Here is a 25,478-nt window from a genome sequence, read left to right as displayed (position 1 = left end):
CTATGAAAGACAAAATGGTAAAGTGCAAGAATGCCTAAATAAGATCAGTTAAGTGAGCATAACAAAAAGATGAAAGATAAAGTCAAATGGCTACAAGGTACAAAGTAATGGCCCCCATTAGATTTTTTAAACTAGGATAACTGCAGCTGACCAGTAAACATCATGTAAAAATGTTCTGCCAGGACCCGGATTCCTTAGGACTGAGGTCCTCAAAGGCATAGCAACAGAGCAGGGGCCAGTGGCCATGGTGTCGGCAAACACATGGATCTCTATCTACAGGATTTGGTCTGCATCCTCACTATAATCCCCGATGATTCACACTTTCCAGACACACTGGCTGCCTTCCTGCTCCTCAAAGAAGCCTGATTTTTCCGTCTCAGAGTGTTTCCATTTGCTATCTTCTCCTGGAATGATTTCCCCCAGATCTTCTCATGGCTTCATGGCTGGCTTGTTTTCATCATTGGTATCTCAATGTAGATATTATGTGCTTAGAGGGGCCTTTCCTGACCATCCTATTTAGAGTGTTCTCCCCAAGGAAAGGACACCTACTTCAATAAATGGTGCAGGAGAAACTGGATAACCATATGTCAGAGAATGAAACTGGACTCCTATCTCTCACCATGTACAAAAATTAACTCAAGATGGATTAAAGACCTAAGTGTAAGACCTGAAACTACAAAAATCCTAGAAGAAAACCTGGGAAAAAAACTCTTTTAAAAGACACTGGCCTAGGCAAATAATTTATGACCAAGTCCTCAAAAGCAAACACAACAAAAACAAAAAATAGACAAATGGGACTTAATTAAACTAAAAGGCTTCTGCACTGCAAAAGAAATAACCAACAGAATAAACAGACAACCTACAAAATAGAAAAACAATTTGCAAACTATGCATCTGACAAAGGGCAAATATATAGAATCTACAAGGAACTCTAACAGCTCAAAAAGAAAAAACCAAATAATCCCATTTAAAAATGGACAGAAAATATGAACAGACTTTTTTCTTTTTTTTGAGACGGAGTCTCGCACTGTCACCCGGGCTGGAGTGCAATGGTGCGATCTCAGCTCACTGCAACCTCTGCCTTCCAGGTTCACACAATTTTCTTGCCTCAGCCTCCCAAGTAGCTGGGATTACAGGTGCACACCACCACACCTGGCTAATTTTTTGTATTTTTAGCAGAGACAGGGTTTCACTATGTTGGCCAGACTGGTCTCAAACTCCTGACCTCGTGATCTGCCCGCCTCGGCCTCCCAAAGTGCTGGGATCACAGGCATGAGCCACTGCGCCCAGCCAACATTTTTCAAAAGAAGACATACGCGTGGCCACCAAACATGAAAAATGCCCAATATCACTAACCATCAGAGAAATGCATTTTAAAACTACAATGAGACATCATCTTATACCACTGGGAATGGCCATTATTGAAAAGTCAAAAAACAACAGATTGGCAAAGATGTAGAGAAAAGGAAATGCTTATACATTGTTGGCGGGAATGTAAATTAGTACAGCCTTTATGGAAAACAGTATGGAGATTTCTCAAAGAACTAAAAATAGAACTACTATTTGATCCCTCAATCACACTACTGGGTATATACCCAAAGGGAAAGAAATAATTATATCAAAAAGATACCTGCACTTGTATGTTCATCATAGCACTATTCATAATAGCAAACATACGGGATCAACCTAAGTGTCCATCAATGGAGGACTAGATTAAGAAAATGTGTACACATACCCATACATACATATACACACCCTGGAATACCAGTCAGTCATAGAGAATGAAATCATGTGATTTGCAGCAACGTGGATGGCACTAGAGACTTTAACAGGTCAGAGGGTGGGAGGGTGGGAGGGGTAGGAGGGTTGAAAAATTACCTATCGGGTAGTATACTCACTATTTAGTGATGGGTACACTAAAAGCCCAGACTTCACCAATATGCAATATATGCATATAAGAAATCACACACCAAAATCTGTCGGGGTTGGGGGGTGATGGGAGGGAGAACATTAGAACAAATACCTACCTAATGCATGCGGGGCTTAAAACCCAGATGACAGGTTGAAGGGGCAGCAAACCACCATGGCATACGTATGCCTATTAACAAATCTGCACATTCTGCACATGTATCCCAGAACTTAAAGTAAAATTAAAAAAAAATAATAATTTAAAAAAGAAATCTGTACTTGTATGCATTAAATATATAAAAATTAAAATACATAAAAAACTTAAAAAGCAAAAACTTAGAAAAATAAAGTGCTACCCCCAAGTCACTCTATCATCATACTGTTTCTTCAAGACACTTCTCTATCTAGACTTGTTTATTGTCTTCTTCCTCTCGTTGAAATATGAGCTTCATAAAACAAGGAAAATTATCTATATTGTTCCATGCCATATTAATATCATCCAAGTTCTACAGAAATCGGCACTTTTTTTTTGCAAAGGGCCAAATAGTATATATGTGGGGACTTGCAGACCATACAGTTGTGTCACAGCTCTGCTGTCCTAACATGAGAGCACCCACAGACAATACATAACATAAGGACATGGTGGTATTCTAGTACAAACTTTATTTACAAAAGCTGGCAACTGGCTGGATTTGTCCTGCAGCTGTAGTTTGCTAACCTCTGCTCCAGAATGTTATACTAGAATATAGTATTCAGCATAATATTTTCAAATGAATTAACATAAACTTTATTTTAAACGTGGATTGATACAAGGTCATGATTGTCTCCTTGTTACTACATCCAATCAAATGACCAATATATACTACATATATTGCTTTGTCATAAATCCTTAGTCCTAACATATCAAGTGAAAGCTGCACTAAATTTGATGGAGGGAACTCAGTTTTTTCAATGTGCCTTCACTTGGGCTTAATCTTTACTCTTTATCTTATTATTTTTCATTTCTAAACTCATATAGGTGCAGAGCTTTCTTTACACAAAGCAGAGCCCATGGCCAAGGAAAGGACGTGATTTCCAGAGTCTGTTTCTACTACTACCCTAAAAGTACAAATACTTTGAAGAAATGTAGTAAACTGATTTAAAGTCACAATACATTGTAAGTGGGTATTTTTCTGAAGATAAAACACAAAGATGCTAGGTATATCAAAAGAATGGATGCTTCAGAAGAGAACCACACTAAAAGGAGATTAAACTCCCCCCAAAACAAAGCTTGCCTACTTCATAATTTTGATAAGGGCTGGCAGACTAGCACTGCAGAGGCAGTAGAGACAATGAGAATACTCACCCAGGATTCAGGAGATCCAGGCTTCAGCACTGTCATCTATTAATTGGTCTTCTCTAACTCCTCTGAGACACACTTTCTGAACCTATAAAATCTTAAGATATGTGACAGAGGGAGAGAAAGAGTATCAGTCAGATCTCTATTTTTAGGTTTAAGATTCTTAGATTATGCTAATCATCTCTTTATATAGCACCACATCCATGTAAGTACCTAACACACAATTAGTCTATGTTATTGTACACATGCTCAATATGGGCTTGCCGTACAGCAAAGAAACAGATTCCAGCTTTTGTGTAATCCATACAAGAGAACAACGAAAGTAGATATTATAAAATCATGTAAGTGATGGCATGTTAAATTTTCCATTGATAAATAAGTGGGAATTCATGTTATACCCAGTTAAGACCCTTTCCCAGTTATATCTGGTTAAGATATGTTTCCAGTCCTGTGTTTATACAGGTAGAACCACTTCCTTTTTTAAAAAAATTAATTTATTTATTTATTTTTGAGACGGAGTCTTGCCCTGTCACCCAGGCTGGAGTGCAATGGCGCTATCTCGGCTCACTGCAAGCTCCGCCTCCTAGGTTCAAACAATTCTCTTGCCTCAGCCTCCCAAGTAGCTGGGATTACAGGTGCCTACCACGCCCAGCTAATTTTTGTATTTTTAGTAGAGACGAGGTTTCACCACGTTGGCCAGGCTGGTGTCAAACTCCTGACCTTGTGATCCACCTGCCTCGGCCTCCCAAAGTGCTGGGATTACAGGCATGAGCCACCGCGCCTGGCCACCACTTCCTTTTTCTATTTAATAAAATAATGGTGGGGAAAAAGACCCTCTGGCATTTGCTGTCTCATTTGTTCCTTTGTTGTAGTGATAGGGAAAACCATCAAATAATATTTTAAGGAACAGATAAGATAAAGATGACTTTTTAGATCGTCTTCTGGCCTTATGGGTTGACGTGTGTTTTTAGAGAATAAAGGTAAAATAATGATTATCAGGCTAAATGGTAATGTGGAAGTATAGGAATAATTCAAAGTTTAAGAATTCCTTCCCCACGTTTACCTGGTGTGCTTTGCAAGGTTTAGATGACATCAATGATACAATTTTTGCAAGCAACAGCAGCAGGGTTCTCGGAGGTCGGTTGTCACTTAAAATTTTTTTTTCCCTTCATGTTGTTAGAAAAATAGACTAAAGCTTTCCCTGAATGGATAATGGAATTTAGTTTCTCAAAATATCGTCCATGGACTGCCTGGCTGCACCAGTATCATTTGTGGTGCTTGTTCAAAATTCATATTCCTTAGAAATGGAGGTTTCACCACTTCAAGACCCATAGAGACTCCATTATACTTTATGCAGGGTCAGAGATGCCTCTAGAATGAAGTAGATACTCCCGCAATGTGAAACTGATAGCAAATACTAAACCCAAAGCAAAACCAAAAAAAATTCATATTCTTGGTCTGTACCTGAAGTCATCTTGATGGATCTCAAGTATCCCTGTATTGTATTAAACTCTCTGGTGCTGCTTATACACAATAATGTCAAAAAATCACTATCTAGATTAAGAATTCACATTATACTGCGTCAGATTAGTGATACAGTGAAATTCAGGTCCAGAGTTTTTATCATTCAATATCCAAAAGACGTGGAAGCTACTTTTATAGCTTTCAAATATAACACGTATAAAATAGAAGAAAGAACACATGTAAAACAGAAGAAAATCATTCCAAGGAAAAACAATATTTGGGGACTATTCGTGTGAATTTCCTTCAAGTCTCTCAATATCGTAATATAGATCATCACAGGTTCTAAAAACTCCTAACAGCAGGGACTGTGTTTTTCTTCATCACTGTAACCCTAGCTGTTAGCAAAATGCCTAGCACATAGTAGGCACTGAAATCTTTGCTGAGTGAACAATGTAAGTGAAGCTGAAATCAAATTGTATCTTTGATTTGGGCCACACTTTTTATAAAAATATCCCAGCATTAAATAGAATATCACTTTCTGATTCTCAAATGCACCAAACTGATAACAAATCAGTAACTAGTACTTTTGTACCAGATATTTTTCTAGAGTTTTGCCCATATTAATTTAACCCTAACAGCTACATGTAATGTTAAGTGCTATTTTATCCCAAATTCGTAAATCAGGAAACTGGAGCATAGACAGTTTGGGTAACCAACCCAATACTACACACCCAGTATGTGGCACAGCTGACTCCTGAGATTTTTATCAGACTAGGTTAACCTGTTTATGGTCATAAAATCATCCGCCTTTTATAAACAAATATATGCCTAATATTTACCACTTCAGCTACAGAAATTCTATATTAGGAAGAACAACTCTCTATTAGGAAACTATATATTAGGTGATTGTATGACAGTTAAGATTTAGCCCTGGTACCTACAGTTACTCACTCTGCTACTGCACAAAACTCTGCAAGGGTTCCCGCACCACCCCAGGTGTGGGATGCTAAGTGTATGGTGCAGGTACCTCCGTGCACAGCCACACGGGCTGCTCTCAACCCCAATAAACATGTTTACCACATGAGCCTCACATGTGGTAAACTTTTTTTTTTTTTTTTTTTTTTTTTGAGACAGGGTCTCATTCTGTCGCCCAGGCTGGAGTGCAGTGGCATGATCTCGGCTCACTGAAGCCTCGACCTCCAGGGCTCAAGCCATCCTCCACCTCAGCCTCCCGAATGGCTGGGATCACAGGCGCAGGCCACCACACCCAGCTAATTTTTGTATTTTTTATTTAAGAGACGGGGTTTCGCCATGTTGCCCAGGCTGGTCCCGAACCCCTGACCTCAAGTGATCCGCCTGCCTCTGCCTCCCAAAGTGCTGGGATTACAGGAGGGAGCCACCACGCCCGCCAACTTCCCATGCTTAAGGGAGAAATGGAAGAAAGTTCATGTAATACTCAGGCAAGTCCAATTTTTTCGACGTCTTTCACTTGGGCCACACACAAAAATAAAGTAACTAGAAGCGCAGGCTCTAGGAGGCCACCGTTCTGTTCACAGTGAAGAGGGTGCGCTCACCGTCGGTGGTGTCCGCTGGAAGCCCCGCGTCAGGCCGGGAGGGGGACAGAGACCCCTGCTCAGGGCCGTTATCCGAACTGATCAGCTTCCCACCACACCCCCAGAGAAACCCACCCCACCCACTAAACCTAAGAAACTCAGACTCCGCAAACCTGCACGAACAGAGCCATTTCCCCCTAACGTGTGCTTCAAACCCACCGAAGCCCAACTGGAAGCCCGCCCTGCACGATACTGCTTCTCCCCGCCGCAGCGGCTGCCGATCTGGGCAGCGGGTGGGTACTCGTGGGGCTCCGTGAACGTTGAGCCGCCGCGCGAAACCGGCGCCGGCTGGACCTGCAAATCGCCGCCCGGCCGGCAGGGGACGCCGCGGACGCGAGGGCGAGGTCGGTAGCCCAGGAAGGGAGCGCGCGAGGCCACAGGGGAGGGGGGCGCCACCTCGCTTGTCTTGCGCCCCTCCCCCGCGCGCCCTCGTGGCGCGGCGGCCGGCGAGGCCCCTGTGGGAGAGGGGGCGGGGACGAAACTGCCCCGAGGCTGGGAGCTCCGAGCGGCGGCGGCGCGAGCCCTTGGGGGCGGGGAGGCGCGGGCGGGCGTGCGCGCGCCGGGCGTGGGTGTGGGTGGGGGTAACCGGCGCGGGCGCCGAGATAGCGCCGGGCAGAGGGACCTGGCTACCCTGGACAGCGCATCGCCGCCCGCCCGGGTCTCCGCGCCGCAGCCGCTGCGGATCATGGTGAGTGGGGCCGCGCGCAGCCACCGCCGCGCTTTCTTTCTCTCCTGGACCCACGCACCGGGCGGGAAAGGGCCGAGCGGGCGGCGGCGCGGGCGCTGCGGGTTCGCTGCTGGAACCCGCTACCCTCGGAGGGGCCGGGTCCGCGCGGGCCTGGGGAGCGGGCGCCGAGCGTTTGGGCCGGGGGCGCGCGGGTCGGCCCGAGGCCCGCGGGTCTCGGGAACTTTGTCTCGGTCCCCGCTCGCCGGTCCCGCCCCGGCACCTCGAGGCGTCCGCTCGCGCCTAGTCCCCTGTTGCATGCACGGGGCCGGGCGCCCGGGATGCCCGAGGAAGCCGCCCCTCCTTCGCGGCGGCCATTCGCGCGCGCAGCCCACCCTCCGGCCCCCCGAACCTGCTCTCGCCACCGTCCGCCGGCGCCTGGAGCGGAGAACGGCGTTTCCCGCGCGCGGCACACACCCTGCCTCGGGAGTTCTGGGGTTCGGGCCCTAACGGTCAAGCTCCTGCCCCTCTCCTCCCTTCACTGCGCCTGCACCCCGGGGGTGTGTCTGTGCGCTCGTCGGTGCCTCCTGGGTTTGCAGATTGGCTTGGGAAGGGGCTGGGTTTCTATCAGTGTCTGGACTCGGAGGGGCTTCTGGTGTGTTCTTTCCTACAACTCCTCTCTCTGCCCGGTTTCCCAGGCCAGTCCTCCACTCTGGATTGGTAACGCTTCTTTCTCCCCGGCAGTAAGCTCTGTGTGTGTGTGTGTGTGTGTGTGTGTTCACCCGTGTCCAATGAACTGCCTGTTTTAGCAGCAGAGCCTGGTTCTTTGGTTACAAAGGGAGAACATCTGTTGTGCCATCCTCAAAGGACTGGTCTTTAGGCAAAATGTGAAATCCGCGTTTGTCTTCAGTGGTCCATATTCAGTCTTTGCCTCTCCCCCTTCCCGTAGGGTTTTCTCTCCACTTCAGGGCTTGTTAAAATAAGCTTACTTCCTTTCTCTTCCCCACTCCATCTGACTTTGCTCTGGCTACCCTTTTAGGCACGTACCATCTGCCTGATTATGTGTGACCACTTAATCTTAAAATTCCAACCTTTCCTACCCCGCCCATCACAGTGTGTATTCCCCTTGCCTGCTTCATTTGTCTTCTCTTGAGCATGTATTAGTTAGCGTACTACATATTTTGTTTCTTTAGCTTGTTTCCTGAACGTCTCCTCTACCAGAATATAGGTTTCAGGAAGACACAGATTTTTGTCATTTCGTTCATTGCTTGCTAGATTTTTAGTACCTACAGCAGTGCCTGGCGCACAGTAGGTACTTGATAACTCTTTTGAATTAACCCAATAAAGCAAGCTGCTTTATGCTAATGCACAGGTGGGGAGTAACTGCAAAGATTATGCAGTTGACATTTGTAATGATGAGAGTCTCAAGTGAAGTTTGGGAGGAGGGAGATACTCCCGACAGGAGGGACCCGATTTTGGCAGCCTTCAATGACGAGTCTAGGCGGCTATCTCTTATGCCTGGTCTGTCGCTTCGTGCTCTTTGCACCTTGGCATCAGAGCGGACAAAGCATTTTTAGGGCCAACTGGCTCTCCTTTTGGGCTCCGAAGCTTTGTCCTAAAGTACAGGTAGGAATTGTAGTGAGTAAGGGAATAAGTCCAAGGAAATCTCTTTAGCTGAATAGAAGAGTCATGGGAATGTTAACCTAAAAGAGCTAAAATCAAGGGCAAGCTCTTGAAAGCTTTATCCTGCCCAAGTGTGATGCTTCCTGTTTAGATAAGCATTTCTCAGAAACTTTGGGTCTTCAGAGGAGTTTTTTTTAAATACCCAAATCCAAATTGTATTACTTTTTTCTTCTTTCTTTTTTTGTGGCAGGGTCTCACTCTGTCACCCAGGCTGGCATGCGGTGATGCAATCTTGGCTCACTGCAACCTCCACCTCCTGGGCTCAAGTGATTCTCGTGCCTCAGCCTCCTGAGTAGCTGGGATTACAGGCGCACGTCACCACACCAGGCCAATCTGTGTATTTTTGGTAGACAGAGTTTCACCATGTTGTAACACCCACCTCGGCTTCCCAAAGTGCTGGAATTACAAGGCATGAGCCACCATGCCCAGCTGAAATCGTATTACTTAAAAAAAAAAATGGGCAGGAAGTAGGAAAGTTAGGGGGTTGAATTTATAAATAACTTAGTGGGTCAGTTCAGAGAGACACCCTTTTGAATACATGTCCAATATGAACTGTCTTGTAAGATTGCTAGTCTTATTATTCCAAAACAAATATTTTTCTTTCAAATTTCCTTTTGTTTTTCTATTTCTATAATGTGGATTTATGGCAGTGGTTTTTTAAAAATTAGCCTGGAGAAATGTATTAATTGGAAACAAATTGTTTAATAAAATTTACATGAGTAAGTTTTTGAAAATTATGTAATTATAGCTATGACTATGTAAGTTCAGCAGTTCTGTGGTTACCATCTTTCCCAGGTAGGTAGTAGAAATTAAAGGTAAAAAGGAAAGAAAGATAAGTTTGTCTTTGAAATTGAAACCAATGAACCAACCAAAGATAAATGAAAGATACCTTATTGACTTAAGTTTATATTTGTAGGATATTTTACTGTTAGGATTTCTAGGATTCCAAAGTATCCAGACTTTTTCTGTTTCGATTCTTCAAACGTATAGCATTTTCAAGGAGTAAAAAATCAATTTTTAAAGTATCCAGTTGGGTAAGCCTAATTTTTGGTTCTTCAACAAGGGTTCCATTTAATCTAGTTTCCTTCAAAACGTTTTAGTCAGTTTGGGAGGTTCAGGTGCTTTCATGTTCTGAAAGAGAATGTTGAAAATGTGTCAAGTAGATATTATGTATCTAGTTATGTTCAGAAAACAGGGCCCTGCTATTCAGGGTTAGGTGGATGATCGTCTGGGTTGGACAGTTGGATATGTACCATCTAACTTGACAGGTTTGCATTTCTGGGAGTAGACATTGATAAGGGGAAAGAAGTTGCACCAGAAACTTCTTTAATGGCCCAGTGTGGTGAAAATACGCCAGCATCAGTAGCTGATCGTAATTCTACAGTTACAGATTCACGCATTTGTAGCTTTTCTTCTTAATTGAATCGGGACATAACTGACTTTGACAATGAAGAATTCTAATAAATAATTTAAATATGACATTTAAAATCTAACCATTTAATAATTGGAGAGCATAACTTGTTCTGAAATTTATGTGACAGTTTAGAACCTGAGATCTAAGGTCATTCATGGGCTTGAATCCTGACACCAGCATTTAACTGTGTGACCTTGGGCTTCAGTATTTTATCCTGTAAAAGATGATAATATTTCATAAGGTTTTCGGGAGAAACAAATAAGATGGTGCCCTTTATGTGTCTAGCATAATGCTTGGAGTGCTTAGTAAATATTAACTATTATAATGATGTATGTTCTTTTTTCTCCCATATCTGTGTTTAGTTGAGACACTTCAGAATGATGTCTCTGTCCCTTTTGTGGTCTTAATATATAACTAATATTGCTGTCCAATAGAAATATAACATAAACCGCATATGTAATTTTCAATTTTCTACTAATCACATTTAAAAAGTACAGAGACAAGTGAAATTAGTTTTAATAATGTTATTTAACCCAATCCATGCAAATATTTCAACATGTAATCAATGCAGAAAAAGATTTTTACATTTTTTTTCATAGAAAATCTTCAAAATCTAGTGTGTATTTTATGCTTAGAGCACATCTCAGTTCAGGCTAGCCATATTTCAGTTGCTCAGTGGTCACCTGTGGTTAGAGGCTACCGTATTGGACAAAGAGCTCTAGATTGTACACAACTTCCAAGTTTACCTCTTAAAGCTCTTACACCTTTTCCACTAGTGAGAACCTCACTGCCACCTTAAACCCAGCATTACAGAAAGAAAGCTACTCATCTTTCAGACTCTCTTCTCTGTTCCCTTTTGCTGTTAGTAATTCCACCAGCTCTTCAGTCTACTGTGTCTGAAATCTGATTCTTATTCTCTTTTTTATTTTATATTGTTTGTTGTCTAATATTCTCATATTTTTATTTGAAAATATTTCAAAATCTCTTTCCTCCACCCCTTGAGCCCCCTTTCCACCATTTTTGCCTTTCCTACAGATCCCCTCTTTTGTAGACTCTTTGTTTTAACTTTTTTACTTCCTGTCTCTTGGAAAATGTGTATCTCTCACTGAATCACTGGGCTCCACATTCTCTGCATTCCTTCCTCAGCCCTTTCTCATGTGGTCAGAAATGGTTTCTATTTTATAGGTTATTCCTACCCTTAATACCTTTCCTTTGTCAAATATCCAGAGAAGTATAATTACTTTCACAGATAGTCTGATAGTACAATGATCCATTCAAGAAAAGAAGCACAGATAAAGGAGAAAAATAAGCTAGGGGAAGGGAAGATGAAATCATTCTTTCAGTTTTATTTTCCTTTCAGGAAATATCAGAGGGAATAGATTCTAGTAGTCTGTAGAACAGTAGAGAAATTATATGACAATTTATTTTATGTTTCAAAATAGCTAGATGAGAATTGTAATATTTCTAACATAAGAAAAATGTTTGAAGTGATGGATATTCCAGTTACCCTAACTTGATCATTACATTGTATACATGTACCAAAACATCACATGTACCCTGGGAATATGTACAACTATGATGCATAAATTAAAAAATACTAACAAAGAAATATCATGGAACTGATTAATAATCATAGTCACCCCACCACCACAATAGCAATGAAACTTGATGTTTATGCAGTGCTTTCTAAGAAACAGGGCACCTTCCTCTGTGCCTGGTGAACAGAAGGAGAAAACAAAAGAAAGGCACTGGACCAGGAGTCAAGAAACCTGGGTTCTAGCCCTAGCTTTATTATTTACTAGCTCCATTCCCTTGCTTAAGTTGCTTTCAGACACTGTTTACTCACCTGCTAAATGGTGTATTATCTCTGTCACAAGATTGTTTTGTTAGAATCAAATGGGGCCTCAGCATCTTTACATTGGCTGCCCTTTGGCTGTGTACATCTTTCCCCCAGAGAGCTTTATGCCTGTCTGCTTAATACTTTCATGATTAGACCTACCCTAACCACTCTACTAAAACTGGAACCTGCCTTACCATATATCACACACCATATTCACACACACAGTTGGATATGTACCACACCTGATCCTCTTACACTGCTTTTTTTTTTCCACAGCACTTAAACCTAGTAGTTTGCTAATTTACATAGCACTTGGAACCATTTAATCATTAATCTCTTGATAAATTTAAAATTATTTGATTATCACAATTCAGTTTGGGCATGTTTCGGTAATATAGCTGCTTCATCAATACACATCTGCCTGTGTAACCTTTTAGTAAATGATAATATGTATTCCTACAGCATATTTATACTTCATAGTCATATTTGTGGAAAGGGCCAGGTTATGTCATTTTTAAATAATCCATATTTCATCATAGGTTTTTAATGAAATTAAAATGCATATGTATTTCTATAATTATATTTTATAATATAATTTATAGATTATGTTCTTATTTTTACATAAATCTATAATTATAGCATTAAGTTCTTGCTGAAATTAAAAATGATTATCTTAAAATATAAACAAAACTATGATATATGGATTTGCTTAATTATTTTATTTTTATTTTTATTTATTTATTTATTTATTTTTTTTTTAGCTGGAGTCTTGCCCCATCGCCAGGCTGGAGTGCAGTGGCGCGATCTTGGCTCACTGCAACCTCTGCCTCCAGGGTTCAAGCAATTCTCCTGCCTCAGCCTCCCGAGTAGCTGGGACTACAGGCGCACACCATGCCGAATAATTATTTTTACTTTACGTATATGTGTGGCCTTTAGTTAGCATAACTTAAATATGCTTCAAGTACTGTATAATAATACTGTTTTACATTTATTAATCAGTTGAATGTTTTTCAATGCATTTTAATCCACATTAACTCTTTCTGAAGCCTCACAAAAAAACTTTTGTGAGAGGCAAGTCCTGTAGCAATATACCTACTTTACAGTTTCAAAGAAGATAAATGATTTGCTCAAGGTCACATACTAGAGGTAGCAAAACCAGCTCTAAATCTTCTCATTCCAAAATAACCACCTCTTCTGCTATTCCATATAGCCTTAGCCTTTGAGAAAGGCAGTAGTACTTTTCCCCATTATTATAGATGAAAATGGAAAAATCCGAGTGACTTCCCCATGTAGTTTCTTTCCCATAAATTACAGGGATGGATAGATAGATAGATATGGATATATACATATATTGCATATATACACTTAAACATATTAAATATATAAAGTCTTAAGTTTCATTTCATATATACAGAAAATGGAACATGCAAAGGAAAGTATTATTTGAAATGGAGGTAATTGTGAACAACATCCATATGTACTTATCAAACTGAATCCACTGACTGATGTAAGGGGAACAAAGCTTTCTTTTGGATAAAATGGCACGCAGACATGGAAGAACATTGAGTGGCCTGAGTGACTTGAGGGCTCACTGCCTATAAATAAGCAGTACTGAACATGTGGCTGGTACAGTGCTCCCTTATAGTAGTAATTTTCAAGAGAAGGCCATCACTTTTTTTTTTTTTTTTTAGTAGAACGAGTGTAGTATTCAAACATTAATCAGAACAGCAGTAGCTTTACACAAAAATTTTGATATCATATATATTTACTATTTGGTTTTATTTCCAATACTTTAAAGATTTAAATCTGTTGAATTTTCCACGTGGCTAAGCAGAATTTGGTTAATGAGATCTTGGAGTTTAACAGACATTATGACAATGTGGAGGAGCCTTGTTTTTCTTTGGCAGGGTCAAAGAGCTTATTGACCATTACACTGAGGAGTTAGATTAAAAGTTAACTCATGCCGTCTCTCTCTCCCTCTCTGCCTCCTCTGTCTCTCTCCTTCTCTCCCTCTCTGCTTCTCTCCTTCTCTGCCTGTTTCCCTCTCTGCCTCTCTGTGTCTTTCCCTCTCTGCCTCTGTCTCTTTCCCTCTCTGCCTCTCTTCCTCTCTCTCTCTCCGTCTCTCTCTCTCTGCCTCCTCTTGTCTCTCTCTCCCCATCTCTCTTCCCCTCTCCTTCTCTCCTTCTCTCCATCTCTCTCCCTCCTCAAAAAAAAAAATAATAACTCATGCCTTGAAAGAAGAAAAGAGAATATGTCCATAAGGCAAAAGTAAAATCAGGCTATTTTCAATTTTCCTGAAAATTCAGTTCTGAACAACTGATGTTCTGTTTTGTCTCTGGAAGGTCTATGCAGAGTGTTCTCCAAGGCATGCTGGGACAAAGAGGAAGCTAATACCTTGATCCTTTCTGCTCCCATTCTAGAAGCTTTCCCGAAATTGTTACAGGGAAGACATTCTCTTGGATCTGTAGCTTCCTTGACTTTTGGAAATGCAGATTTCATGACTGTTCTAATGTCAGTGGTGAATTTATGCTGAAGAGGGTGCTTTGGGATGTCAGAAAAATACTCAGTTGGCTGTGCTTTCCTCTGGGGTAACACAGTCGAAATGGTACATGTGGGCTATTTCACATCTCAGTCTCCAGAGGCCGGGGAATTGGTATTCCTTTGTAAGGAAGAGAATGCCCCCTTTCCTTTGGCCTTTTCTGTGTTCAGACTCCTAAAAAAAAAATGGCATACATCACAAGTCATTTTCAGATTTACTGCCTGAAGTCTGCATCAAACTCATAAATACAAAGCAACCACACTGGCTTCACTATATTTTGGAAGCCATGTTTCTCTGTTAAAAAATAGCAGGGTTATGACATCAAACCCTTTAAAGTCCTGCCACTGCTACTAAAATGCTATCATGTTCCTTTTGTAAATTAGATTTACTACCTCATAAATCACTTTCTGTTTACAATTTTAAAAGTAAGCAGAAACACCCTATTTTAATACATTTCGTAACACTAATCCATCAGTACTTGCTTTGTGTAAGACAGAACATATGTCTGTAATAGTCTTAAGTCCTTAGTGTAAACTTTGAAATTAATATTTTGCCTTTGTTCTCCTTTTGAAGGAAAGAAATATGCTCTCTATGTTGAATACATATTCTTTAAAATTGCTCTCAAGGAGACATGCAAATACATTGCCTCAGTCATTTTTTTATTAGATACACTCATTGTTCATTCATTCAGCACGTGCTCAGTACCGCTCATTTAGAGGCAGTGTGTAAGCACTGTCAATTTAAATATAAAAGACAGCCCCTGCTTCACGAAATCTGTAGTACAAAAAGAGATTCCTTTGTCTCTTCCAGTGCAAGCATACTTCACAAGTCAGCAGTGTTTGGACCACTCAGTCCAGTAAATGTGCCTCCATGTCCATGTGCCATTCCATCCAGTAGAAAGACTTAGTCTAATAATGCAACTAGTAATATTATGACAAAAAAATCTAGACCCTACAGCATAGGTAACTTTTATTCTTTATCATGGCAAGAATGTGTTCAGGACCAAGTGGTGGCTGGTAACTAAAGAGCCAACATCACCGGGATTAATAAAGCTGAGATCAAGACTGTGTCTGTGTGACACCACAGTACTCAGCAGTCAATTCAGTGAGAGAAGAAAATGATGAAACTGATTGTGTGAAAGGATGGATAGAAGGAGCATGGACCTAGGAATCTGACAGATATATTTAAATGCACATTCCTAGCCTAGGTGAAGTTGGACCTACAGAATGAGAATCTCTGAGGAGGGGCCTGGGGCTCTGTATACCAACAATCAAGTGCTCTAGGGGTCCAAATGAATGGGAACAACTTCTAGCAAAATCGTTTTGTGTATGCTTCATGAAGGTGTTGGATTTTGGTATGTGGGGAAGGAAGGAATATAGGATAGAACTGAACAGTCTATTTAGGAGAAATAACTGGGCGAAGGCCCCAGAAAGTAGTAACACAAATATATTTATAGAACTCTATCCTCTGAGCAATTTATGGACAAGGCTGTTTTCACAGAGCCTAGCACAGATTAGGTGCTCAATAAGTGTTTTTAATTATTATTTTATTTATTTATTTATTTAGAGACAGAGTCTTGCTTTGTCACCCAGGCTACAGTGCAGTGGTGTGATTTCAGCTCACTGCAACCTCCACTTCCTGGATTCAAACGATTCTCCTGCCTCAGCCTCCAGAGCAGCTGGGATTATAGGCGCATGCCACCATGCTTGGCTAATTTTTGTATTTTTGGTAGAGACTGGGTTTCGCCATGTTGGCCAGGTTGGTTTCGAACTCCGGACCTCAGGTGATCCACCCGCCTCAGCCTCCCAAAGTGCTGGGATTACAGGCCTGAGCCACCACGTTTAGCCCTAATAAGTGCTTTTTGCTTTTTATTTATTTATTTATTTATTTATTTATTGAGACAGTCTCTCACTCTGTCACCCAGGCTGGAGTGCAGTGGCGCAATCTCAGCTCACTGCAACCTCTGCCCCCTGAGTTCGAGTGATTCTCCTGCCTCAGCCTCCATAGTAGCTGGGACTACAGGTGTGTGCCACCATGCTGGGCTAATTTTTGTATTTTTAGTAGAGATGGGGTTTCACCATGTTGGCCAGGCTGGTGTCGAACTCCAGACCTCAAGTGATCCACCCACCTCGGCCTCCCAAAGTGCTGGAATTACAGGCATGAGCCACCACACCCAGCAGTAAGTGTTTTTTAAATGTGTGAAGTTTGTGGACCAACAGGATGATGGGATTTATGCTAGGAGAGAGAAGTCAAATTTTAAAGAGTCTTGAATTTGAGGCTAAGAAGTTTCTTCTAGATTTTGTAGGTAATAGAGAACAATTAGGCTTTTGAAATGGGGAGTCAAATGATGAAAATATCATTTAGGAAGATTAATCTTATTTTCATAATATACAGGGCTGGGAGAGACTGGATAGGGAGGTTATAAAGGGGCTGAACTAATATGTCACTTCTTTCCACTTATTTTCATATTGCCAGCTTCTGAAAAATTCTCTCTTTAACCACACACTCCTGGATTCAGTTCCCTACTCCACTTCTTACTAATTGTTTAGTCATTTGAATATCAGTGTTCTCATCGATAAAATATGTATACTCACACATAGTGAAGATTCCCTGATAGTAAACACTCAAAACTGGTGGCTGCTACCCACAGAAACTTAATCATGTTTATCTTTACAATCCTAACTTTTTTCCCTGTGCCTGGAATAGAGATTTTTATAAAACAATCTTGATTAATCCACATGTATTTACATTTTTAAAAATTCTCATATTCCTGTCATGATGGATTTTAGTTTTGATATTAAGGATTTTTCTTCTGGGGAGGATAAAAAAAAGTGATAAAGGTTTTATTCTCTGATTTTTGTTTCTTCCTCTTTGGGTTACATGAGTTTTATTAGAGTAATCAGTGAAAATTGAAAATCTTAACTATATGCTTGTTTCAAAACAATTTTTCTTATTTAATAGTTCTCACTTATGCACTCATAAAACTGAATGTTTTTTGAAAATTGTTTCATTGATTTGAAACACAACTTTAGAAAATCTTAAGAGCTCTACATAATCAGATTAAACCTTAGCTATTTGCCCAACCACCTACATCAAGTTGCCTGTCTTGAGCTCCTTAACAGTGTTTAACCTAAAGCCTTAACCCCTAAAAGTTTAGCCTCAAGAAAATATATCTTTCATCCACTGTCGTACACATTGGATTCTCTTTATTTCAGTTATGAAAATCCTAAATACATCAGAAAATCCTAAGTACATTGGATTCGTGTATTGTGTTGGAAATAATGAGGAAAAGAATGCATATATGCACATAACTTCTTTTTTAACTTTTTCTCGGTCAGTTTGGAAATAGTGAAAATTGCCTAGACTTAATACACTTAAATAGGAGTAAAAAACTAAATAAGTGGAGAATAGACTTTGTATCATCTGGTAGGGGAGAATGTTAGAAGAGGCTAAGATAGGTAGACATTTGGGGGCAGTAAATAGACCAGCCTGGCTGGAGTGAAGTTTACTGAGTAAGGGACTGGTCGAAGAAAAGGCTAGAGGAGTACTTGGAACCAAATGGAATGAAGTTTCTGGGTCTCTGGTATGGCTTGATTCCCTACCAGCTTATTTCAAATAAAATAATTACACCTCTAATTTGTGATCAACTTCAGAGGAACTTTCTACCACATTCCTAATGATGATAGTAAGTTAGAATACCATATGTTTGTATGTTTCCATTTATAGAACACTTTCAGGGCGTCATCTCAGTCGCATGTTATTAGTTACTTGTTTATCTTTGTTTACTTGTGTATTATCTGTCTCCCTTACTGCAACATAAACTCTGTAAGGGCAAGAACTTCTTTATTGCTGTAACTTCAGCACTAGAAAGGTACCTGCAGACAGTAGATGCTCAAATAATACTTGTCTGATAAATGAACAGGAGTGTTAAGTCACTTTCCCATGTTTGAAGAAACTGAGACTGAGAGAGATTGTTTCATTCAGAGTCATAAACTAGTAAGTGATTGGCTGAATCCATGGATGCAGAATTCATGCATACAGAGGGTGACTGTGTTCTGTAATTGTTTGAGGAATATTTGATTATCCTTTTTCCATTGGAAAATATGTGACATGTGCAACTAAATTTCCAGGATTTGTCCATGGTTTAGTACATACAGTAGAAAAAGCTAAGGATTAAACCTAAATTTATGTGACCCTATAGAGGCCCTATCCTAGTCTCCTCTACTTTTGTGTGTGTGTGTATAGGAAACGATTTATCCAAATTGTGTAAAAAGATGTGAGAATTAATTTTGGCAGCCATTAGGAGAATATGTTCTGCTATTTAATAATATGATGGAACAACTTTTCTTATGGCCTTGAAGTTCTTCCGTAGGTAAGACCTTAACCTTGTGCAAGAGCCCGGTGGAAAAACAGAATAAACTCTACGTGATATGGATGACAAAACTGAAGCACAGAAAAAGTAACTTCTCTACATGTCTGTAGCAGACTAGAAACCTGAGCCCAAGTCTTTGACTTTTAGTTCATTGATATGTACAAGAGGAAAACATCTGTGGTTTGCTATAGTGATGCAGAAAGTTTGGAATAGACAACCAGATTAGTGAGGCCAAAGGAGAAAGTCTGGTGCAGATATGGGAACTTGCTATAAGAGAGGAGTAACACTACAAATGAGTGTGGAAAGGACTGTTTGAGGAATGATGTTGGGACAAATGGCCTTTCATATGGGACAGAATAAAATTAGATCTCTACCTGATAACAATATGCAAAAATAAATTCAGATCATTTAAAAACCTAAAGAAAAATTAAGCTTTGAAACTTAGAAAATAGAGGTTACAGCAGGAATAATTTCTTAAGCAAGATTAAACACAAACCATAAAAAGTGACATTTGACCACATCAAAGTTTGAAAATTTTGAGATGACAGAAGACACCATACAGATTTTTTCTTTTTAAAGGAGAAGTTATTTGCAGTGTATATAACAAAAGATTAGCACTAGGAATGTGCAAATGACCCTTATAAATCAATAAACAGAAGACAAGCCATCCATTAGAGACATGGGTAAAGGTTATTTAATGGCAGCTCACTGAAGGGGAAACCTGCATAGCCAATAAATATTTAAAGACATACGCAACTTCAGTAGTAATAAGGAATTGCAAATTAAAACCATGTCAGATCATGAACTTGGCAAAATATAACAATTCTGTCAGTAGCAAGTTCCATACATTTTTAGAGCTTTGTGGTAGTTTTCAAATAAAAATGTATTCCCCAATGTAGCAATTCCACAGAGATTTATTCCCAAAGAAATTCTCATTAATAAATATAAGGAGATTTGTATAAAGCAGCATTTTTTGTAATAGCAGAAAAATTGGAAATAACCGAATATATCCATTAGTAAGGAAGTGGATAAATGACAATATGGAATATTCATAAGATGGAATACTATACAACAGTTACAGTGAATGAACCAGAGCTGCCGTGTCAACATGAATAGATCTCAAAAAAAAATGTTGAATGACATAACAAGCTGCAGAAAGACAAGTGTGCTACGTTATGGTGCATATAAATCCTTAAAACTTACAAAACTATTTTTGCTTGTGAATATCTGCATGTAAATATATAAAACCATGGACTGGAAGGCTTGACATCCAGTTGATTACAGCAGTTATATCTGATAAATGAACAGGGGACACAGGATTGGGGAGATGTACAAAGGGAGTGAGAACTTTATCAGTTGTGTTTCATTTCTCAGTGCCCAGTACATGTTTATTTAAGTAGTTTAAAAAGATTTGAATGGCCGGGCACGGTGGCTCACGCCTGTAATCCCAGCACTTTGGGAGGCTGAGACGGGCAGATCATGAGGTCAGGAGATCGAGACCATCCTGGCTAACACAGTGAAACCCCGTCTCTACTAAAAATACAAAAAAATTAGCTGGGCGTGGTGGCGCGCCTGTATTCCCAGCTACTCGGGAGGCTGAGGCAGGAGAATGGCGTGAACCCAGGAGGCGGAGCTTGCAGTGAGCCGAGATCAAGCCACTGCACTCCAGCCTGGGTGTCAGAGTGAGACTCCGTCTCAACAACAAAAAAAAAAACAAAAAGATTTGAAGGAAATATGATACAATTTTAACATTCATAAGTGATATGTCTATTTTATTATTCTCTACTTTTTCACACCTTTACACTTTTTCCCCAGGTTAAAAATAAGGATCTGGGATCTGCATTAGAGTCCCAGATCAGAGGTCTGTTAAGAATAGCACATCTAGGACAGATGAGCTGCAGGGCAGGAGGGCCTTCTATTGTTTTCTTAGACCCTAATCCTTCCTTCTTGGCTACTGAATTGGCATCTAAAAGGCCTTACCAGGTCAGACTCCACATCCATGCAGTTTTAGAGAACTAAAGGACGAGTTGTATTAATAGAAATTTGTGTTTGTCATTGTTACCATCAGTGAAAGGGATAAGCATATTTTCTCATGTGTGGGAAGAGAGAGAATAGCCAAATACCATCAATAGCTGCAACCAATTACATTTATTAAATTCTTACTATGTCCCAGTATTGTCATAAGAACATTTACTGCATTTCCACATCCCCACAGCAACCCTGGGAGTTGGTACTGCCATTCCCTCTTTTCAAATAGGGAAACTGAGGCAAGCTGGGCAGTAAGCATAAAGGAATAAGGAGAGCATTTTTACTCAAATTGCACATCATAAATATTTTTCCTCCTTGTAAGTCAGTTGTGAAAGGGTTCGAACCCACTGCATGCAGTGTCCTCTCAGTATTTCTCTTTTCCCACAAAAACTAATTGACCTTTGAGAATAGTTATGTTGACTATCAACCAGTCAACAATGGTAAACCCCAAACTGGAATTTTGTTATTCTCCCTTTTATACCACTGCACTTTCTCTTCTGATTTTTCTTTAGAAAGCCATCACTCTTGAGACAGTCACTGATTAATGAAGGGGCGTTTTTTCTATACGATGTCACTCCCCTTAGATTATCCAAGCCTGATACAGTGGGAGTTGTGAGGCTATGACAGTATGCCCCTGTATTGGGATTTGAAAATGCAGAACACTGAATCAGTGACTATCTATTCAACTTCTACTCTATGTACAGGCCTGTCATAGATGCTTTTACAAGTATGAAATCATTGAGTCTTCACAACCACACTGTGAAGTTAGGATAATTATTCTCATTTTATAGAGAATGAAGATATTGTTCAAAGATAACCTTTGGGCCAAAGTTACGCAGCTACTTAGTGTCAGAGCCAAGACTAGAACCTGCGTAAACTCCTGTTCTTTGCAGTGAACCACACTGAATGCCAGGCTACCTCTTTTTTTTTTTTTTTTTTTTTTTGAGATTTCCCTCTGTCGCCCAGGCTGAAGTGCAGTGGCGTGATCTTGTCTCCCTACAGCTTCTGCCTCCCGGGTTCAAGTAATTCTTGTGCCTCAGCCTCCTGGGTAGCTAGGACTACAGGCGTGTGCTAACATTCCCAGCTATTTTTTTTTTTTTTTGTAGAGATGAAGTTTTGCCATGTTGCCCAGGCTTATGCTACCTCTTTTAACCATAGCCTTAAGTGATGCCCCACCCTGAACCATACTCAGGACTGATTAAAAATAATCCATGAATGAGTGACAAGAAGGTGCTACAGTCTCATTTACTAGCTCTATGAAATCAGGCAAGTTGCTTTACCTCTCTAAGTCTCATTTTCCTGGTCTGTCAAGGGGAGGATGAACATACCTGCCTTATAGAGTAGTTGCGAGAACTAAATGAAGTAATAGATAATAGGATATAATGTGCCCAGTACAATGGCTGGTATCTAATAAACACATTCTAGCTATTTATAATAAATACTATTATTACTATCATCTGTAGTTTCTATAATGAAATCAGTGATAGAGGGGGCAACTCTGAACTGGCAAATAGGAACTTCTTGATACATTATTTAAAAATGAAAAAAGAAACCATAAAAAGCAAGCTTTCATGGCTGCTGTGGGGTAGCCAATGTGGATAATTTAATTTTTTTCTTTATAAACCAATCAATAGGTAAAAAAGAAAGCCCATAACCATTCTTCCAATGTGGAGGCAATATCCTCTTCTGATGGAGACAGTTTCTCTGGGCGGAAGCCATGCAACCACAGAGCAGCCTGTTTGTCCACACCTGCATCTAGTCAACGGCTGAATCTCTATAAAGTGGCCAAACTAAAGAGTCAGATTAACAGGATGTAAGTCAAGCAATGGCTTACCTTCCCACAGCAAATGAGGCATACAGTGTTCTAGGATGACTTAATCTATTATGGCATTAAAATGCTATATCCAGATCTTAAGCTAGAAACCAAATCTCCAAAGAGGAAAAGACATCCTATAACCAAAGGAACTTATACATAGTTATAGAGGAAGCTATTGTCATCAGTTGCTTGAGGGAAAAGAAGAGAAACCCGTGTGTGTAGATTTTTTTTTCCCCCAAAAAGTCCAAATTAGACCCATTTGGAGGAACAGCACTGGGGCAAATAGCAAGGCTCAGGCAAAAGGAATTGGGTATATCAAGAGAAATACGATATTCAGAGTAAGAAAGATAATAGTTCTACCACATTCTGAAAATGTTCACTTCTGAAGGCTCTATTGAAAGAGAAATGTTGACAAACTGGAATCAATTTAGAAAGAATGCTGAAGAAGGTGAGAGTCTGGAGCTCATGTCATTTATAGGGGCATGTGTCTAATGCCTAATACCTAGTAGATACTCAGTTAGTGCTTGTGGAAAGTAGGAAAGGTCAGTCCACATAGTAAAGCAGAGAAAGGCAGGGAGGGAGGGAGAGGAGAATGGGATAAGTTGAATTTCCTGAGGCTGCTTGCCTAGGAAAGGTGAAAGCAGGGGGTGAATTAATACCTCTAATCAAATATCTGAAGGGCTCTCATGTGGAAGAAAAATAATACTAGTTTTGTGTAACTCCAGAGGAAAGAATTAGGATTTATGGGTAACCGTTGAATGGGGAAAGATTTTTAGCACAAAAATAAAGTAGGACTGTCTAAAAACAAGAAACATTTTTAAAATGGAATGTGCTACCTTACAGAGTAGTAAGAAGTCTTTCCAGTAAGGTGGGTAAATTTCTATCAGAATTATTGTAGAAACCAGTTATTTTCAGCTTTGGGTGGAAAGTTAAAAAGTCCATGACTCTCCCATATGACGAGAGCCAATAAGCTGCTCCTACTCATCTGAGGTTTAAAAAAAGTCACTTGTTTCTGAGCTCATTTCTGTTCCTAACAAAGACTCTGGACCATGCAGAGCTCATTCTTGAGCCTTTACAACGCTGTGTGATGGGAAGTGAATTTCTATAGTAAAAATCGATGTTGATTTATACTATGCTTTTAAAGTTATTTTTCATAAAACATAGATGGTAAGCTTAAGAAGTGAGAAGCATTTACACCAAAACTTTTAAAATATTATTTTATCTAAAGATATAAATCTTTTGTTGGTCAAAGGATACAAAATTTCCATTAGACAGGAAGAATAAGTTCAAGAGATATATCGAACAACATGGTGATTGTAGTTAAGTGTTCTCACTACAAAAAATAATAAGGATGTGAGGTAATGGATGTGTTAATTAGCTTGATGTCACCATTCCACACTGTATGCATATTTCACATCATGTGCACCACAAATATATACAATTTTTGTCAAATATTTTAAAAGAAATCTCTGTGTAAGGATAGTTAATCTATTAGATATAAATAATACTCCATATAGCTATGTAAGGTTTATATGAAGAAATCAGGCTATGATCCACAGACGGCAATAAAATCTGTTATTCTATTCCATATGCTGTGTACATATAAAGCTAGAGGCCTTTTAGTATGAGGTAAGAGTGTGGACAAAGACAAATGGAAAAAGACAAATGACAAAAGTGCTAATAAACAGCTTCAGTTTCCCTACAACTCCTAGTCGAGTGAAACAAAGGAGGCTCTCTAAGAATCAGTTTCTTGGTGGCTGTCCTGGATGTCTGTAGTACAACACTTCACCCCCATGTCCAGGATTAACGTGCAAGAGTCTGCTTGTCTCTCCTGTTGCAGCCCAGAAGGATCACAAAAGGATTTCCTGCCACATGCTGCCCACCTGTATCTTGGCAGCCTAGCACAGCCCGACCCAAACGGCACTACTACTTGCTGGTTACAGAAGCCATTTGCATTTTCAAGTGGCTGTTTTAAGGCCATGCAAATGAGTTGGCGGGACTTTCTCCTTTTAAAGACAATGAAAAAAATTCATAGTCTAACATCTCCTTCTTTAACTTTTCTAATACATCTAAACCCAATACACACTTATTTTTATGGAATCAGACCAGGATACTTTTAAGTCTTCTCTGGAGATTAATTTTGGCTGCCTTTTGAGGAACAGTTAGAACCACTCATCAGGCTGCTAGCACTAGCAAAGGGGAAGCCACGCTGTCATCACCGGCTCTTGCAGTCGCTACTTCCACTTCACCGTCCTGAAAACTTGATGACTTATCTGCTTAGAAAACTCAGGAATGTCTCTCACCACCCCACTTCACTACCCAGAGCCCCTACCCATTAGAGTTACTGAACTGACCCTTTTTCTTTTATAGGTTGGAAGTAAAAAGACTATAAATCTTTTACAGCTGCATTCATTATAGCAGTTAACATTCTCTATAATGATACAGTTCTAAAAAGCATTATCTAAAAAGAAAAATTATTTTTGAGAGCTGAGAGGCTAAAACTGAGTGAAGACTTGTGCAGAGGAAATATTTTTAAAATCATATAACCATGAAAAATAACAACTACTCTACTTTTGTGTTCATTTTATAGAAATCAAGTAGTTTCTAATAGACAAGGGAAGAGATTGATCCATAAACTTTTTAAAGAAAATTTGGTAATCTCTTACAGTATTTGTATGGCTTTGAATGTGTGTGCTTTTCTAACTTTGTTTTAATTTTTATGATACACTTATAATTGTTTCAAATAGGCATGTGTTCATTTTAAAACTACTAGAAGTTACACTGAAGAAAAGCATTCA

General features: G+C 39.9%; 1 protein-coding gene and 1 long non-coding RNA gene across 4 annotated transcripts in view; one reads left to right on the top strand and one right to left on the bottom strand.

Moving 5' to 3' along the window:
• Window positions 1-7,753, bottom strand: part of LOC103890813 (uncharacterized) — a 35,691-nt gene extending 27,938 nt beyond the window's left edge. The window contains exons 1-3 of one of the 2 annotated variants that reach the window (XR_008525988.2): window positions 7,401-7,753; window positions 3,254-3,344; window positions 2,028-2,138 (exon numbers count right to left, since the gene is read on the bottom strand). This is a non-coding gene — a long non-coding RNA (uncharacterized LOC103890813). Of the gene's footprint in view, window positions 1-2,027; window positions 2,139-3,253; window positions 3,345-6,483; window positions 6,804-7,400 lie in introns of those variants that run through there. The other variant, XR_008525987.2, reaches the window with a different exon arrangement.
• The window catches only part of ELOVL2 (ELOVL fatty acid elongase 2), a 59,278-nt gene continuing 40,612 nt past the window's right edge, over window positions 6,813-25,478 (top strand). Inside the window, exon 1 of one of the 2 annotated variants that reach the window (XM_002816422.5) lies at window positions 6,813-7,012. In XM_002816422.5, the coding sequence (XP_002816468.3) occupies window positions 7,010-7,012 (3 nt within the window). In that variant the 5' untranslated portion in view covers window positions 6,813-7,009. The remainder of the gene's footprint in view (window positions 7,013-25,478) is intronic. The other variant, XM_054557193.2, reaches the window with a different exon arrangement.

This window comes from Pongo abelii, chromosome 5 (genome assembly GCF_028885655.2).
Source record: "Pongo abelii isolate AG06213 chromosome 5, NHGRI_mPonAbe1-v2.0_pri, whole genome shotgun sequence".
Classification (NCBI taxonomy): Eukaryota; Metazoa; Chordata; class Mammalia; order Primates; family Hominidae; genus Pongo; species Pongo abelii.
Note: the sequence above shows the minus strand (reverse complement) of the source record. Positions and strands in the feature narration are given on the sequence as shown.